The 18,654-nt window shown below is 30.0% G+C and overlaps 3 protein-coding genes across 3 annotated transcripts; 2 read left to right on the plus strand and 1 right to left on the minus strand.

Moving 5' to 3' along the window:
• Nucleotides 1-2,238: 2,238 nt before the first annotated feature.
• Nucleotides 2,239-3,432, minus strand: LOC119675567 (lipase 3-like; the record flags this gene model as incomplete). The annotated part of the gene is made up of 2 exons (XM_038086773.1): nt 2,239-2,637; nt 2,701-3,432. Coding segments are annotated over 2 exons (1,131 nt in total), but the record flags the coding sequence as incomplete, so codon positions are not given.
• Nucleotides 3,433-9,117: 5,685 nt separating this feature from the next.
• LOC119675568 (laccase-like) lies at nt 9,118-12,770 on the plus strand. Its single transcript, XM_038086774.1, has 3 exons — nt 9,118-9,157; nt 10,724-12,462; nt 12,528-12,770. Exons 1-3 carry the CDS (start codon nt 9,118-9,120, stop codon nt 12,768-12,770), a joined length of 2,022 nt encoding a protein of 673 aa, XP_037942702.1.
• A 2,015-nt stretch (nt 12,771-14,785) lies between these two features.
• On the plus strand, nt 14,786-16,656 carry LOC119681002 (serine protease grass-like). Its single transcript, XM_038094056.1, has 6 exons — nt 14,786-14,941; nt 15,009-15,166; nt 15,232-15,701; nt 15,779-15,981; nt 16,143-16,238; nt 16,307-16,656. The coding sequence occupies exons 1-6, from the start codon at nt 14,854-14,856 to the stop codon at nt 16,630-16,632; spliced, it is 1,341 nt and encodes a 446-aa protein (XP_037949984.1). The 5' UTR covers nt 14,786-14,853; the 3' UTR covers nt 16,633-16,656.
• Nucleotides 16,657-18,654: the final 1,998 nt, after the last annotated feature.

Here is an 18,654-nt window from a genome sequence, read left to right on the forward strand (position 1 = left end):
GGTAACACCATTTTCAAGATCCGAATTTAAAAATTTAAGAATCGAAATTTTTTGTAATGTAATTTTTTGAAAAGCATCTCTACTACTTTTCCATTTTTACTTAAAACTAACAGGTTCTCATCACAAAGCATTTTCACATTTAATTGAGTCAAACCGTTTGTTTTTAGCAAAAAAATTGAATTTGCAACCGGTTTGATGTCTTCTCTTAAGTTTATCACTATTAACTTTAAATTTATCATTGAGTATTATATTAGATTCAAGTAAAGGAAAACCCATATATAATATTTGCTGTTTTTTCTTTTTGGCTTTAGGCCTGGTCTTGTGATTCACTAAGGCTACTTCACATTCAAGACGCAAGTGCATCGAATATTATTTTTAAATTAAATTTTTATTTTTCTTCTTGTTTTAGTTCTTAAAAAATTATTCGAAAATTTTCTTTGCACCAACCAGAAGAATAAAAAAATAATTAGTTAACGTACACGAGACCGCAGAGAAAACCGTCCTATCCTAACAAGTGTTAGTCGAAGACTATATCTTAATATATTCAATGTGGTTTAGTGCATCAATGTATCAATTAGCAGTTTATCGTTGCTTCTAGTATTTATAAAATACTTTGACTTTTAATAAAAATGAATACAAAAATAATAAAGTTAATAAATGGCATTAATTAGAAAACAAAATATGTGAATTTCTACGAAGTTATCTAAAATAAAATATGTATTTGCATACAATAGATACATTAGTTGTTTTTACAATTAAAAAGTTTATTTATTTTAAAGCAATTAAATAATAACTTGTTCCATTTATGAATTTCTATGAATTCGCGAATTTTATAAATAATTTAAAAAGCTAAATCCACGAAAATAAATCTAATCGAATGCATGTTTTGATGCCTTTTTGATAAAATGTAAAATTTTGATCAAAAAATTTAAGTTGGTAATACTTTCAAAGACATCTGTATCAAATTTTATATCCATATCTTCATTTGTCTAATATTTTTAAAAATGTCCAATGTCGTTGCGATAGAAAATTATAAATATGGCCGGCGATATACCAGGGTATATTCAAAAGAAATGTTCAGATATTCATAATATAAACAATTGATTAAAAAATGGCAGAGAAAACGTTGCAGATAAAAATCATCCTAGGAAACCTTCCATATCAACTAATGAATAACACGAAAACGAAATTAAGGATTTAATACTCAGAAATCATTGATTGACAAGAAGATACTCATTGGTATTATTATTATTTCATTTGGATCAGTCCAAAACATGTTTTGTGAAAGATGTTTTCTGCCTGAAAAGAGGGACAACACAATCTTAATTTTTTGGAAAAGGAGTGTCACGTTGACACTCTATCGAGCAATGCCATTTTACTATCGAAATAAATAGAACTGCGTGAGTAGTGAAGATGACTTCTTGATATTTTTGCACATGACTAGGAGATAATCGAGTACTATATAGAACAGTGTGCTAATGAGGGGTTAAGAAGATAAAAACAGAATCGCTGAGCGCTTTAAAGAATATTTAAAGAATTAACGTCTACAATTGTTTTCAGGAATAGAAATTCATTGGCATAAATGTATTGTATCGGAAGGTGAGTACATCATAAACGATGAAATATAATATATTTGGAAGAATAAATAGAGTCCATAGAGTAGAGTTTTAATATTTTTTCAAATATAACATTTTACTTAGAACCTCAAAATATTTGTTAGTTAAAGGAATGATATATATCAATTTAATTAAATCTCTTCCAAGAAAATTTTCATATAATAAGTAATAAAAAAATATGTAAGACTTAGATCAAGTCATATCTATTGAATAAAATAGATGTGATGCCACCTCATAATGCTCAGCTTGTATGTAATTCAATCAAATTTACAGTCGTAATTGTCGATAAAGGAGTTGGTACGTTTTTGTGGCGAAATAAATTCTTTTGTTTAGCAAATACATTTTTTTTTACTTAAACTTTTGATTAATGATTATGATTTTTTTGGAAGGAATAAATTATAATTATGCAATGTACCATCGCTTAAAGGCAACAGCAGATATGATATATAACTTATATTAAACTATCTTTCTTATTAGAGATAATTTTAATTGTTATAAAAAATAATACATACTTATATATGTGTTAAAATTTTATAAAGTTTTTATTTATTTGGTTCTATTAATTTTTTAATTTTCATAGAAACACAAATTCTTTATCATACTAAGAATCTAAATTGTTGCCTCATCTCTCATTGCCGTGTCTTTGCTCGTAGTCTAACATAATATCAATGACGGGTTCATTTATAACAGTGGGTGCTTCCATTGCCATCGTAAAATCGCCATGAGCCCATGTAGGATCTTCGACATGATGCAATTCTCTATTAGGCAATAAATCAGCGAGTTTTTCAACATCAACCACAGCAGCCAGGTCATCGTTGTCACTGTACCACAAATGCAACTCAGCGGTTATTTGATCCACAGTGTAGTCTGGTGGAGTTGATTGACCATACATTTTCATATTTTTGCTTGAACCAAAGTCAAAACGACGGAAATAGCCAGATTGTTGTTCTTGCATATAATGACAGATTTGATCGGTAGAAGCACCAGCAGGATGTGTTTCGGCTAACAAAGGTAACGCAGTCTAAAATGAATTTGCAAGATTTGTCAACAATATACGTAAAATATACTAAGCAAATAATCTTACCCTATTTGTATTGGTTTCTTCACCTTCAAGCATATATGAAATAGATGTACATAGACCTAAAAGTATCGACTCGGAACCACAAGCATTGTAAGCTAAAAGCATAAATAAGTCATTATGGGGCACAAACTCTTGAGAACCAAAAAGCGCTGAGTAGACGTTTGTGTGACCCAAGTAGGGAGCCAACGTCCGGACTAATTTATCATTCATATTGCTCATGAACGCTACCGGTGCGAACAAATGAACAGTTTTCATTTTTGCATTATATTCAGTACGAGAAGATAACAACACTAAATTAACTGTGGTACCCTGCGAATGTCCCACGTAATGTATGGACTTTTGATTTTGACCATTTGTTGCAATAGCGTAATCGATCATGGCAGGTATATCATAGTAACCAATTTCATGCCAGCTAAAACGCCAGAAATTGGGATGCTTTAGTGAAATTGTTGTATGATTACGAGAATATGTGTTCCCACGTGCATTGCCAAACCATACATCAAAACCGTTGTCAGCCAAGATAAACGGTAAAGCATTTTCAGGTCCTGTAAGTATCCAAGCATCGGAACAAGAAAATAGTCCATGTTGAAGTAAAACAATGGGACGATAAGCATCTTGATTTTGGAGTTTATTGGAGTAAGGTATGCGAAACAGTGTTATTATATAGCCGTCTTCCGTAATTGTTTTGTGTTTCTCTGCTGGATAACCGTGATCCCTAATACGTTGATCCTTAAATAAGAAATATTATTGTTATATAAAATTAAAATGCAAAGAAGTAGGTAGAAAGAGTACTCAGGTGTTTAAAATCAAAGGTGTTAATTTCTTTCAGAAAAATTCATTTTTTTATTTATATTTATTGGCAAATCCATGCAACGGTTCAATAGACCCTTTAATGATGCACTGTAAAAATTGCTTGACATTTGGTCGAAAAAAATGAGGTTATTATATCTAACATGATATAATCATATTTTCAGTATGTAAATAAATTAATATATACTAAGTTTTAATGAAAACTTTTAATGAAACGTTGCAAGTGTTAAGTTTACGGATAATTGAAATCGGTGATCAAAATTATGCTTGAATTAAGTATCTTAAAAATACTAAATTTATCGTATTTTGAGAGATAACATTGTACACTTTTACACAAACTGTGGGAGAAATCGTTTCACAAAAGTAGACTAACTATTAAAAATTTTCCAGAATTCAATATTCATACGATATTATCAATGAGACTAAAAAGAACAAAATATTTCTTACAATATAATTATTGCATGGTGTTAGCATAATAATCTAGGAATCAGAGTTCCCAGCGGAAGACGCCAGACAAATTAAAATCCGTGAAAACTCGCTTGGTGAAGTCAATACTGAAACTTGGTTTCTTTGACTTGGTTTCTTTTACGCTTCTAAAATCATTATCTGCAAAGAATTCACATTAGCAGGTCAAATCGTTAGTGGAAGATACTATTTTGATTGCATTTTGAAGCGGTATATTCTTTATATTCGGCTCAGTACCAGGTTAATGTTTGTTGCATAGATATTTGCCACCTCATCAAGCAACACGTCTGACTGATTTTTTAAAAAAAACCAAAGTTTTAACTGTCAATTAATCCCAGTATTTATTTGATTTAGCATCGTAAGACGTTTTACTTTTAAGAAATCTTCAGTTTACCGAAGAAAGAGTAGTGTTCCTATATGTAAAAGTTATGTACCGTCAATTTAAAGAACATTAAACACGTCGACCTAAAACACATAATATATACTTCTAAACTGTGCAAATGGCTATTTTACATCAAAAGTGGGGTTTTGAATGAAATAAATCAATTTTGGGTTAAAAAAATGTGGATGTTATTATTTATAAAATGTCCAGTTTACTTTGGAACTCAGCCTGTATATGTTATTTATTTGTTGCATATAAGTTTCACTATATTGTACATGATAATTATATAAAATTGAAGACACCAATTAAATATATTAACAGAACATTATAAAAAAACCATATTAAACAAATATAATGAAAATATTTTTCATTAATATTGTTAGTATATAATTAGCATTATTAGTATAATCTACATGATTACTTACACACAAAGAATATCTAATCGTAAAAGTTTTATTTAGAATTTATATATAATATTTTATTTCGTATAATTATTTTACCATAGATTTCCGATTTTTCAACTGCAATTGAGGTTCTGGATTATGAAGATATGGTAATAAATCGGCCCCATTTATTGCTACTGCCACTTTTAATGTAAATGCCAAACTAAATCCGATAAAGAGTATTAACTTCATTTTAGTTCTAACTGCTTAGACTATATGATTGCAACTAAATTGGGTTAAGATATTTTTCACATAATTTTCCAATCTTCTGTATCTATAATACTATTAAACACAATAATAAAATTAGTAAATAACGTTAACTTATCATTTAAAATACTTTATATTATTTCAGCTAATATTAACATACCAATAGGTATTTCGATTATCTTCAGAGATTAAACTAAACAAGTACAATATTCGTTTTGGGGGTTCAATCCAACTATTTTGCAATATTTTTGTTTATTAATATATATACTCCAAACATAAAGAAAGTACGACACAACGTAGAAAGTATTCCTTACTATTATCTTTCACCCTACAACCTACAAATCTACCGGCTACACAGTTTATGTTTTTGTTTGAGTGAAAAGAATTTGATTAAACATTGCTATAAATAATTGAATTAGTGCTTGGTAACTATATTAAGCAAAGGTTAATCAGTTTTTGCACTTTAGTATTAATAATTATAAAAGACCTATTCCATTTATTGTCTCTTATTCCATTTTATTGTTGAAATCTGTTATTTAACTATTTGTAACTGACTTTTCAACTTCTATAAAATACTTTTCTATGTTATTCGGAATTAATCATTTTAGATCTGATATGTAAGGTTTATCAGTTTTTGCACTTTAGTATCAATAATTATAATAGACCTATTCCATTTATTGTCTCTTATCCCATATTATTCTTGAAATCTGTTATTTACCTATTTGTAACTGATTTTTCGACTTCTATAAAATGCTTTTCTATGTTATTCGGAATTAATCATTTTACGTACAATCAATTGACATCGCTTCTGCTGATATATCTTTTGACTGCAGTAACTTCGAAAATAAAACAATCACTATTAAATGGTAACTATTTATTTGTGATCGTGAGAAATGCGTAAACGAGAAATACAGATCATCTAACTTTAACTGGACATCGTTATTTTCAATAATATATGTTTCTTTTTAATAATTTGATATAATGTCAGTTTCATTCATGAAAAATGTGAAGTACCTGAGCAAACAAATTCGCTTTTTATTCCCCACGTTATTGAAGATCGTGGGAATTTATTCCCCACGTTTTTGAAGATCGTGGGAATTTCAAAAGTAGAACTACAAAGTTGCATCCTATTACTTAATTGATTTATTTCTTTATTTGGAAGAAAAATTATGTATTTTCAACAAATTGCTTCACGCAGATTAGTTAAATACAAAGCTTAAAAGTTGCTGACAATTACTTAAATGATTGATTTATATGTTTATGTGAAGGAAAAATTATATATTCTTAAAAACTTGCCTCACGTAGATTAGTTAAAAACAATATTCCTAAAAACAAATGATCACACCTTTCAATGAAGTAAATCCGTAAGGGTAGATAACGTGACGAAGATGGAATAAAATGAATTTTAGGACTGGAGAATCGAAAGATTATTCTAACAGATCAGGTTTTAATATTTTGTGATAAGTAAATAAAACAAAATATCTCAAATAAATTTATTTAACTTATTGTTATTTAAATGCTTATTATTTATTCTTTCGAACTAATATCTTTATATAACAAAATGGCCTCTGATCACACTAATATTATAACAATTGCTCAATATTTTTTTTCAAATGGGAAGTACTTAGAAATCTTAATACTTGTACCATTTTTTTATATTATGACAAATTAAAAAGTCTGACTTTTTTCAATAACTAAACAGCTTTAAACTGTTTCTCTTTTAAGATCCTGTTTAATAAAATACACACTATATTAGCTGATTGAATGTTATCAGAGTTTATTTGTTCCAGAAACAATGAAAATGTTTAGAACTGAAAATTATTTTGATTGTCTGATATATTACATATGGAAATGACGATGAAAAATAACTTCAGTCATTTTACCAGTCAATTAACTTCTCAGGAACTACATTCAGGACTATATTTTAAATACTTGTTTGAAACGGTGTAATCATTGTTGACTAATATATAGCTAATAGACTAATGATTCCTAAAAATTCCACCAAAAATACCCTAACGATGTTAAATCAAATAAGCAACGAAGGCACAGCTTCATTTATGAAGACAACATAATATCAAACAAATTGCTTCAGTAACTCAATGATTTCTATGACAGTGTAGCTAGTAACACAGTCTCATTGAATCCAAAAGCCAGTCAGAGTATATTCGCCTACTTTTAGAAAAATAGATCGTTGGTTATGGCTTCGTTATATTATTGACGGCAATGTTTCTAATTTTCTTTATTTTTATACAAATACACTAGACTTTTAACAAGACCAAACAGTTTTTTTTTTGTTTTTGATGGTGCAACGGTAGATAATTGATCCCGTTGGGTCGTCCTTAGTATATAGTTAACAATTTTAATTTTTAACGAAACTACTGCGATAGAAATGAGCCACATAGCCTTGTAGTCAAAACCTTATTCTGATGTAAAGATTTGCATTATAGGCCGTGTGAAAATTCGACTAAATTGATGGTAAATTGAGGCAAATAGTAAATTATGTCGGTATGACAGCGAATGTTGATATTTATCAGAATTTCCTTTACCTCAATTACACGGTCAGAATATTGTTTAACAAAAAATTGATATAATTATTATAGTAGACCAAAAGTCCCACAATCTAAATGGATCTATTGTTAATAATCAGTCGAGTTAATTGATTGATAATATTATCAATTGCTTGAGAGCCGTAATATTGGATTCCAGAAAAGAAAGCCCTGAAATATATGGGATATGGGATATATTTTAATTAAGTTCCTTAGTTGATGTTGATATTTCCATTAATATATTTTCCAATGTAAGAATGCAAGTAATGTTGACCTAATATTAATCATTCAGGCAATATTAATCACTCAAGCAATTGATAATATTATCAATTGCTTGAGAGCCGTAATATTGGATTCCAGAAAAGAAAGCCCTGAAATATATGGGATTAGCATATCTTTTAATTAAGTTCCTTAGTTGATGTTGATATTTCCATTAATATATTTTCCAACGTAAGAATGCAAGTAATGTTGACCTAATATTAATCATTCAGGCCAATCAGGCCAAAAGTTACCAACATTCTACTATACTTTCCTTTTCCCTCTTTAAGCCTCCTATATGTTATAGGTATGTGTAAACTATTTTGAAATAATTATTTTATTTCGACATCGTTTTAAAAATGGAAAAGTGTATAGAATCATACAATTTAGTCATGCCGTATTAAAATGACTTAACTCGTCACATTTTTAATTTTTTATTAATAATTTGAATAAATAAATGATGGTAATTAAATTCGTTTATAAATGATACTAATTTATTTCCTTAAACTTCAATTGCGCAATTAACACATTTTATGCAAATTAAGGTATAAACTCATTCATTAATTAATTATAGAATTATTTTTTTATGGAATTCGTTTTCAAACTTTGGAGGCATTTACTTGGAGTGAATGTACAAAAAATATTATTATGCAGCCTCTCCCTTATGAGGAGAGAATATTCATAAATATATTTAAATATATTTTCTTATGACAAACTGGTAGCTTCTTTTAGATTGATTGAAAATGTGATAGCATCTGAAAAAGAGATAATAATGGAAAACTTGATAAAGTAACGTGTTCATACTGCCTTCATAGCTAATGAACATAACATTGGAAAAGAGAGAAAAAAGTGCTGGAGAGAAAAAATAATTTAATTTAACTATAACAAAAGAATTTTAATTACAGAATCTTAACAAATGTCATGATGTATGAAATTGGAGTAGTATTTGAAGAGGTTTCTACGTACCTATATAAATGCGTATCTCAAAAGCCTTCCATAAACGTTACTAAATAATTATAGAGCAAATTCCTAGATGCAGTCAAATACAGGAGATTCGGACAAAACTTTTAATGTCTACTTTATTTATCTGAAATATATACGTTAAGGATATAAAAATTGGTTCAATTATTAACTAAGACGGTGCTAACACGGTGTCTATTCAGAGCAGGCTAATAGGAGTATTTTCCAGAATCTACAATAGTATGTGTTTGCCAAAACTGAGTTGCTTGAACTACATGATTTTTAATTTAGGAGTATGCACGAAACAGAGAACCGCATTAGGATGGCCATATTAATGATGGTGGTTAAAATGCCCATAATCATTTTGATGACTTTAAGTAAGACAATAGGTAAGCTGATCCGACCAAAACATAACACAGAAACAATTATATTAACAACAGGCGTTCGTCAAAAGCATTTTGTTTACGCTACAATATTTATCTTTAATATAAACAGAGCACTTTTTTAAAATTGGAATAGGTACCCAAAAACAACCTATCATTATAATAGTGCAAATATTAGCTATTAGCGCTATAGCTTTAAATATTCTGGTATATTACAAATCAATTCGAATTCTGTCGAAATAGGAAAAGATAGGATATCGAAGAAAAATAAACACTGAACTAAAATGAATGTAATATAAAACAAAGTCCAGAAAGACTAAACTATGAATTTGCAAGAGAATATTGCAATCTATAGCAATAAACGACACTTAAACAGGATATATGGTAGTTAGATAGTCTGGCAGATTAATTATATTGAAATTGAAAACTTTATAAAGTATTATTGGGCAGTGGAAGTAGTTTATAAGAGATATACGTATAATAATAGCTATTATAAAGTGAAATTCTAGAAAATCATAAAAAAATAAATGATAGTTTGAGGCAATGCTGTTATATAAACTGAAGAGTAGTAGTAAGTTAGGGAGGATTGGGTTAATTGAATTTTAATCGGATTAAAATACAAGTCTTTGTGAAGAATGTTCTATTGGATGTCATTACGAAGCACAAAGCTGAAGTTATTATTAGAAGCAAAAATAGTAAACCACGATCTGTAAGCTCTATTGTTATGAAAATAAATGAAAAGAACTTTCGTAATAATTCAAGATTATTTTGTCATTGTCCATTGCATGCAAAACGCTTTCCAGTTGTAAGACCTTCTCTTAAAGGGCATCTTAATGTTTTTTACATCTTAACATTTTTTACACCCTTATATTAATGAAAGTGAAAGTAAAATCGTTTTTGTTTTTTTAGTTTTTATTTCGAGCGTTATTTCTAGTATATTTCTGTACGTATTTCGACAAATTTGCCTTTGCTTTCCTCAGGAGAATACCTGAAATTTCTAATATAAAAGTTATTAAGAACTTATAACTTCCTAACATAAATGTCCTTTGCTGAACATATGTCTTCGTGATTCCTTCCATCAAACACAATTTTGATGGTCAACGAATTCATAGTTCATATGTTAATACCAGCAACTAGTTTAGCATCGAAAGATCAGTTACTTTCCTATTTCTCAATAGACTACAGACTTAAACATTCAAACAAAAAATTTATTTAACGATTTAATATTAATAAACAATAAAAAGCATAACTGCATTATAAGCAGTTAATTTTGGTGTTATGCGTCGAAGACCTCTTAATATGCGACCCAACTATTGTGGAACATAGGAATGAGATGCATACTAATAAGCTCTCAACGCTAGTATGTGATTTTATACATTTTGCTTATTTACCAAAATTGTTTCGAAGAAATTACTTTCGTTTTTATTAGTGAACTATAAGTGCTTTAGTTTTCAGTTACTTCTGGAAGAATGTGGACGTATAAACGGTTTTCTAACAAAGGCTCGCAAAGCTTCAATAAACACTTAATAATATTTTTGCTTTTTCTATTCTTCATTCAAATTTGTGTATTAGCAAAAAGTAGTAACAATTCTATTGAAGATGTATCTGCGCAAACAAACAATACAAACTATTCGACAGAAACTTTCAAAATTATAAATAACAAACCAAATAGAATAAATAAAGTCACGAATGTACAATCTTACAGGAATAAAACTAAAATTACAAAACATCCTGGTATAAAAATTGAAGACCTAAAGGATATCGAGGATTTACGCTCTTATGGATCTTTTGAGAATCATCCATGCAGACGCGTTTGCCAAGAGAACCAAGTTTTAAACTGCTATTACAGAATGTTGATACATAATTACCAACGCTTAGGCCCAGAATGTAGCCGATGCCCATACGATCCCTTGGCTTGCGAGTCTGAGCGTTGTATATATGGCGATGGAGTACCTACACCAGTGATGGCAGTTAACTATATGGTTCCTGGGCCAGCCATCGAAATATGTGAAAATGACACTGTTATAATTGATGTTTTAAATTATTTGACCGAAGCACACACAATGCACTGGCATGGCTTGCACATGTCACAAACACCAGAAATGGATGGCGCACCATTTATAACACAATATCCCATACAGCCAGGTGAAGTTTATCGTTATGCTTTTAAAGCAGATCGTAGTGGTACAGTTTGGTATCACAGTCACACTGGTTGGCAACGTGCTCTAGGTGTGGCTGGTAGTCTTGTTATACGGCAGACACGTCAAGCCAATCGTCAAGCGCATCTTTACGATTACGATCTAATTGAGCACACTTTGATGATACAGGATATTGTCTACAATTATGATTTTACACGTATTACAAATATACTAATCAATGGCAAAGGAAGAAACCATCGTACCAACTTACCTGATAATGATTCACGTCATCGTTACAAGAGGGTACGAGTCACACCAGGCTATCGCTATCGCATGCGTGTAATTAGTAATGGCGTATTTAATTGCCCTATAGAGTTTTCAATTGAGAATCATAAAATGCTTATGATAAGTACAGATGGCAATGATATTGACCCCATATTAGCGGACAGTTTCTTCTTGTCTTCAGCGGAACGTTTCGATTTTATTTTAGATGCTAATCAATACGCTAGTAATTATTGGATACGTGTACGTGGCTACAATAATTGTAGTACCACAAATTTGTATCAAGGGGCAGTGCTACATTATCGTGGCGCCGCAAAGAATGAACAACCATCTAACACATTGTCTGCGAACATTTTCGGACGTAGCAATGTGTCACCAAAAATTATTGTTAATGGTATAGAAGAATATATATCCTCAAATACAACATTCAGTAAACACACTGTTGAAACACAAGCTGCAGAATCTGAAGCTACAGAATCAGTCAATATAGCCACATCAGCTCTACAATCACTCGAACCATTAAGTTGGCCGAGATACACGAAGTTTTTGACTTATTATAGTAGTTTCGGTGTTTTTGCACAACGTAACGGTGACATAGCTTTTCAAATTGATGATATCACGTACCTTCAACCGGATGTATCACTTTTGCAAGCACGACCGCTGTACCAGGACGAAGCGTATTTCTGCAATCGCTCTGCTATGTATTCAGCTGGCTTCGACTGTGTACGCGACAATTGTGAGTGCACAAACGTTATACGCTTACCAGCTTTTAAACCCATTGAAATGGTTGTAGTTAATTATATGCAAACCACTCATCCTTTTCACATACATGGCTTTACATTTCGTTTAATCGGACAAGCAGTTGTCGGTAATCAAGCCGATCTGAGAAGAGTGAATAACATTTTGATTTTTACTTTACAAATTTATTATATGTATCATTTCTTTTCGTATTACAGATTGCTGAATTAGATCAACGTGGATATTTAAAAAGAGCACCACCGGATTTTCCAGCTGCAGAAAAAGATACTGTGCAAATACCAGGACTTGGATATATTATAATACGTTTCATCAGTGATAATCCTGGTTTTTGGATGTACCATTGCCACATTGAGCAGCACGCAATACAAGGCATGGTTGCTATACTTAAAGTCGGAGAGAATTACCAAATCAAACGTATACCTCCAAAAATTCGTTGTTAAGGAAATTTGTTGAACTTTGGAATCGTTTAGATCTTATAAAATAACTAATTAATGAGAGATAAAATAGAGAAAAAGCAGCGAATGAATCAAATCAAATTAAATTTAATTTATATTACATATATAATTACTTAATATTTATTTATTATATAAAACCTTGATTAAAATAATTAAATTATTAAAACCTTATAAAGTTTCTGAAATACATCTCTCTTATATATAGTTAGACATCCGAAGTAAAAGCTAGTAAGACTTAAACTACATAACTAGCACAACTTATGCTGTTAAGCATTATATTCTTCTAGGGTGAGAGGGAAAATTATATTAGATCCAGTCGAAACCGTTAGAAAGTAATTTCAAGTTGTCAGTGGGCAGAACACTGCAGAGCACTGCAAAAACAGAACAAACACACAAGTTCTTTTATAAAAAATATAGTGTTTCATATAGCCAAAAAATACTTTACAGAATACTTTTTTATTTCTTTTAATAATAAGATTTGTAGATAATCTAAAATAAGCATTTGATTTCATCGATTGTGTTTGTAGTGAATTATGATCTACCCTCTTAAGGTTAACTTCTTCATAACTATACTGTAACTTGTTTTCACCTTATCTGGATATATTTGTTTTAAATTGGTATCGTCAAGGTTCAATTGCACTTAAAATTGTTAAAATGCAGATCTTAACAATACTATGTTAGGATCCAGAATGTCCTTGCAAATAAGAAGAATTGATTTCAGAAATTGGTTCAGATGTTTGTAATATTTCAAATTATATTTGATTTCTATAACATTTTAACTATAACAAACTAATGGGCGATTCTCCTTAGATTTCCCGTTCTATACGTATTATGTTTTTTCTACTTTTTTCTACTAGCTAATATGGGAGGTTTTAATTCGAAGTTGGTCTAGAATTTTATATTCTAATAAGACATATTAATAGTAATAACTAATTGTTTTACAACAATGAATCTATTTCAAGTAGAAAAAAAGGTAATGGTTAGCATACAATAAAGTCATTAAAAAATACTTATGTAAACATGCCGCTTAATACTGACTTACCCAAACCAACTATTTCAGACTAAACTCTGAATGCTCCCTTATAATTCCTGCCAAAATACTTGTAATTTCTATTTCCAAATTAACAATAAGAACCACTCTAGCTACTTCAAATCTAGAATACACAGAATATACACTCTTCTCACTAGAATCACATCCCTACAATCTTAGCTTACGCTAAAGTATGAAAGTATGATGCAATTTGAACAGTACATCAACAGTAAAAACCAATACAGCAATGAAAGAATAGAATCTGAAAAATAAACCGAAGAGCGTATATAGAAAATGGAATAGTCTATAGCCCATATCCTTGTCATGGTGGCAAAAAAGCATAGATTTTCGATACTTCAAATTATGGCAGAATTCATCCCTTTCCTTAATCCTTTCAAACAATCCTTTAAGTTTTGATAGAAAAAATGTGCAGAAAAGCATTTTTCATATTTTGCCACAGCAACGCTACCTCTGGAGTTCAAATGTCCTTCTCTCCTAGTGGAGCATAGGCCCTGTTTTATAATGTTCTATAAAAATTTTCATTAAAATCGAACTGACAATTCGTACAAATATTCGAACATCATAAGTATTTGTATTTTAGAGCTTTCTTATTTTAGTTTTAGTATACTAGATTGATAGATAGATTGTTATGTCTCATAAAAAGTTATGATTATAATGCCTCATTTTTATATAAAAAGATATGTCTCAAATTTATTGTCACATAGTGTAATTATTTGTAATACGTAATATTGCACACTTTTATTATGAGTATAAAATAATATACGATAATATAATAATCCACAGTACATTATTTAAATATATGTATGTTATATAGAAGTAGATTCATCTTCACGTAGTCAATTATTTCGTCAATTATGTATAATTTAAAAAGTACTGATAACAAAATCAGTGAAGGCACTGATACTGATAATAATTGAAAATGCTTTAGTCACTTTTAGAATATAAACAAATCAAGTACGAGTAGCTCAAAATCAGACCTCATTGATTCCAAAAATAAGAATAGTTGATGTTAAAAGAATGTCTATTATGTTCTTCTTGGAATTAGTCATTTTAATTGGGTTTTTTAAATATAACGCAGTACGAGCATCTGACACATACCACAGCAGTAAATACATATACTCAAAATTTTATATAATTGGAAAATATAAGTTACGTGAAAAAAAAATTTACAGCGAAGACATGTCTAACTCCAGATAATGTACATGGATATTGCGTACCAATGGCCAAATGTGAACGAATAACATGGATGATAGAAAGTTGGGGTGAACCATATCCACCGTATGTTGTGGATTACATTAAGAACAGTCATTGTGGTATAACCGGTAATATTGTAAGTGCTTTTAAATAGTTATTCTACTCCTTCAAGTTCAATAACAATCTAATTACTGTGTTTAGCATTATGGTTGCTGTGCTATTAATGATTTAAAAGGATTTCAGCCTACACATCAAGTTCCTACACATCAAAGAACTACTAATTACAATGTGCCTGTGCTTCCAATACCTCGCACCCCTACACATCAAAGCACTTCTGATTACAATGGACCGGTACGATATCCCCCTCCACCTGACCCATTTTCCTTTAACAATCAACATCATTCAATGAATGGTTATCAATTACATGGAAATAATTACTATCAATCATCACTACCAGTTGGTGAGCAAATCTTAAGTTCAATGCCATGTGGCCCATTCGCTGGCCATCGGATCTCAAATGGTGAATTTGTGCGACTATTAGAATTTCCTTGGATGGCTTTATTGGAATACGCTGGTGCTAAAACTCGTAAGCGTTTTAAGTGTGGTGGTACTTTGATTACAAATCGTTACGTGCTGACTGCAGCTCATTGCGTCACTGGGGCAAGTGAATTGTGAGTTGGTATAAACTATCCAATCAAATAATATTCAATATATTTACAATATAAAAATGTCATTTCCATTGATACAGAATAAGCGTCCGTTTAGGAGAACATAACTTAAATACTCAAAATGATTGTGAACGTTATTTTAAGGACTCTGGTGACATATACTGTGCACCTATATATATTGATGTGGGTATTGAAAGAACTATACCACATCCTCAATATACAACACGTCCTATTAGCAACGATATTGCCTTAATCAGACTCAGTACTGCAGTACAGTTTCAGTGTAAGTAATTTAAAGCAATTTAAATTATAACAAAATGTCAATATGTACGAAACCATATATAAAATTTAATATACAGAAGTAATAAATTATTATAGATTATAATTTGCTAGTAGATATGTCCATATATAAATCAAATCAATATCTTAAAATAAAACTTATAGCACATATAAAGCCAATATGCTTACCACGCGCTCCTTACGCCTTCAATCATGTTCCAGAATCTCTCACAGTTAGCGGTTGGGGTGTTACAGAGCAAGGTTATGAAAATATATCTTAATCATGACATCATATATTCATTTATTGATTTATTAATTTTTATTCAAAGGCTACGCAGCTGATGTCTTAATGAAAGCTAACTTACCTCTACAAAATAACGCAGTTTGTCACAATGCCTTTTTTCGGAGCATAAATATAAATCCCAATCACATATGTGCTGGTGGCGTTGATCACAGAAGTACCTGTCGAGGTGACTCCGGTGGACCACTATTTGCACCAGTAAACTACATAAATAATGATGATATCCGTTATGTACAATTCGGTATAACGTCAGCTGGGGAATTAAGTTGTGGCGATAGTAGTCATAACTATCCTGCTATATTTACACGAATTTCGAATTATATGGATTGGATACTCACCAATATAGTGTTATAATAAAAATATAATTTATAAAAATAATCCCATTTCTTTAACTTCTCTAATTAGAGTATTGTATCAACTGGGGTATGTCGACTTAAAATTTCATTAGAATGTTTGTTACAATTAAAAATACATTAGTACGATATTCTGTATACATATATGAAAAATATAAGGAAATCTATGATTAGGACAAACAGAAACTAATATCTACTAAAGTCCAGTCGAATATTAATATTCAATAAGAAAATATGGTAAAAGTAATCAACAGCAAATATCATTTTAATAAATCGGTATTCGAACCAACATTAATATATACCGCAAAAAGCTAGCCCACATGAAGAACTTAAACCGTATATCTACTAAAGGATACAGTGATTGAAAGGATAGTTAAAAAAGATGTGTAGAGAGAGGATTAAATAAAAAAAAAGAAGAATAGTAAATCCAGTAAATTTTATGAGAAACAAAAACCACTTGATACGTTGACAAATATGGAAGCTTGAGAATATAGAAATAATTAAAACATTATTTTAAATTCGCAACAATTGTAAACGAACAAATGACCCAAATTAACGGATAATGTACTTACCTCTTGAGAGGAAACTCGTGAAAGGTTTCATTTCAGTTCAATTTTTTATTCTCTTTTTTTAAAGTTTAAATTTTGTTAATTATACAAATTTTTTAATAACACAGAGACCAACAAACGGCCTTGATTTAGATGTGCATAAGTTATAAAATATATGTTTGCTTATAATGCCTTTTCATTTCGACATTGTATAGACAGGTCTACATTTTTTATATACTCTTTGATGTCGTTTATATTCTTTCCTCCTTTTAACCGGATACCCAGCAACTTTTTGAAGATTTTTCACATGTGATATTCACAGTTTACCGAATCTATGTCAGTTCAGTTAGAGTTAAAATAAAAGGTAATTCCTTAATTAAGAACACCGTAAAATTGATTAATTACAGTGTTCACTCGTTAAATGCAACAATTAATTCGTAACATATACTGGATCGTCTATTGTCATTAACAATGAGTCTATAAATCCTAACAAAAGTTCTTACTAAAGAACAAAACTTTTATTACTCCTTCACTAAAAGAAATTAAGGTTTATACACTTTTCTTGAAAATAATTATATCAGAACTACCACTCTATCACAATTCCTATAACTATTACTGTAAGGGGTTTTTGGTTATGGTTTTGCAGCCAAATTTGAAAAAAAATTATTTTTTATTTTCGACTAATATTGAAATTTTTAACTTCTTAAAACAGTGCATTACCTTAGGTTCTTTTACAAAAGCATTAATTTACATTAGATATATTTTTTTCATTTAACGGCAAGTTTTCCCAGTATCGTTAAGCTTTCAACTTCAAAATGCAAAAAAAAAACCACCATTGGGGCAGAATCATAGCAGAATCTTCCAGACTTTTTATTTACTCGTTCTATCTTATTTAGGTAATATTTGAGTTGACAATATCCTGCTAACAATTCAGTACAGCATTTTTATCTCTAAATGTACACACATTTCTCGAATCCTATCTACAGAACAAAATCCATCATGAGAAATATTAATATCTACGTTATTCTCATACGTTATTTAATATAGACGTTTCCATAACAATATTACTGGAATTAATCATCTGATGCAAAAATTTGGAAACTATACAAATCCATACAAAACTTAAAGCTGATATTCAGGTGAGTAGCAGTTGCTTCTCAGGAGTCACTGGCTTGTAAATTTGAAATCGAGAATTCTTTCTTACAAGACTATCGTAGAACCAATTTAAATTTATGATCTCCAAATATTGATAATACCAGTTAAATAAACATTGATATTTTCAAAAAATGTAGTCAAAAATGTTCCCAGTGATTACTGAAAACCTTTAATATATTTAAAATACATGTTTTCATAACAAAAACATATATCTGATGGATAAATCTGAATTCACCTGAGTTAGAGAGAAACTTAAACCATATACGAATACTTAAATTAGAAACTCAGGAATAGACATTCTTTAGAAATAAGAGAGCTCT

Source organism: Teleopsis dalmanni, chromosome 2, assembly GCF_002237135.1.
Source record: "Teleopsis dalmanni isolate 2A chromosome 2, ASM223713v2, whole genome shotgun sequence".
NCBI classification, from domain to species: Eukaryota; Metazoa; Arthropoda; class Insecta; order Diptera; family Diopsidae; genus Teleopsis; species Teleopsis dalmanni.

Excerpts from the sequence above, each read along its gene's own strand:
- LOC119675568 (XM_038086774.1), top strand. The coding sequence starts at position 9,118 with ATGCCCATAATCATTTTGATGACTTTAAGTAAGACAATAG. Across the intron at positions 9,158-10,723 it reads GACTTTAAGTAAGACAATAG|CAAAAAGTAGTAACAATTCT; the intron begins GTAAGCTGATCC and ends TTTGTGTATTAG. Across the intron at positions 12,463-12,527 it reads ATCAAGCCGATCTGAGAAGA|ATTGCTGAATTAGATCAACG; the intron begins GTGAATAACATT and ends TTCGTATTACAG.
- LOC119681002 (XM_038094056.1), top strand. The coding sequence starts at position 14,854 with ATGTCTATTATGTTCTTCTTGGAATTAGTCATTTTAATTGGGTTTTTT. Across the intron at positions 15,167-15,231 it reads GTGGTATAACCGGTAATATT|CATTATGGTTGCTGTGCTAT; the intron begins GTAAGTGCTTTT and ends TACTGTGTTTAG. Across the intron at positions 15,702-15,778 it reads GTCACTGGGGCAAGTGAATT|AATAAGCGTCCGTTTAGGAG; the intron begins GTGAGTTGGTAT and ends CCATTGATACAG.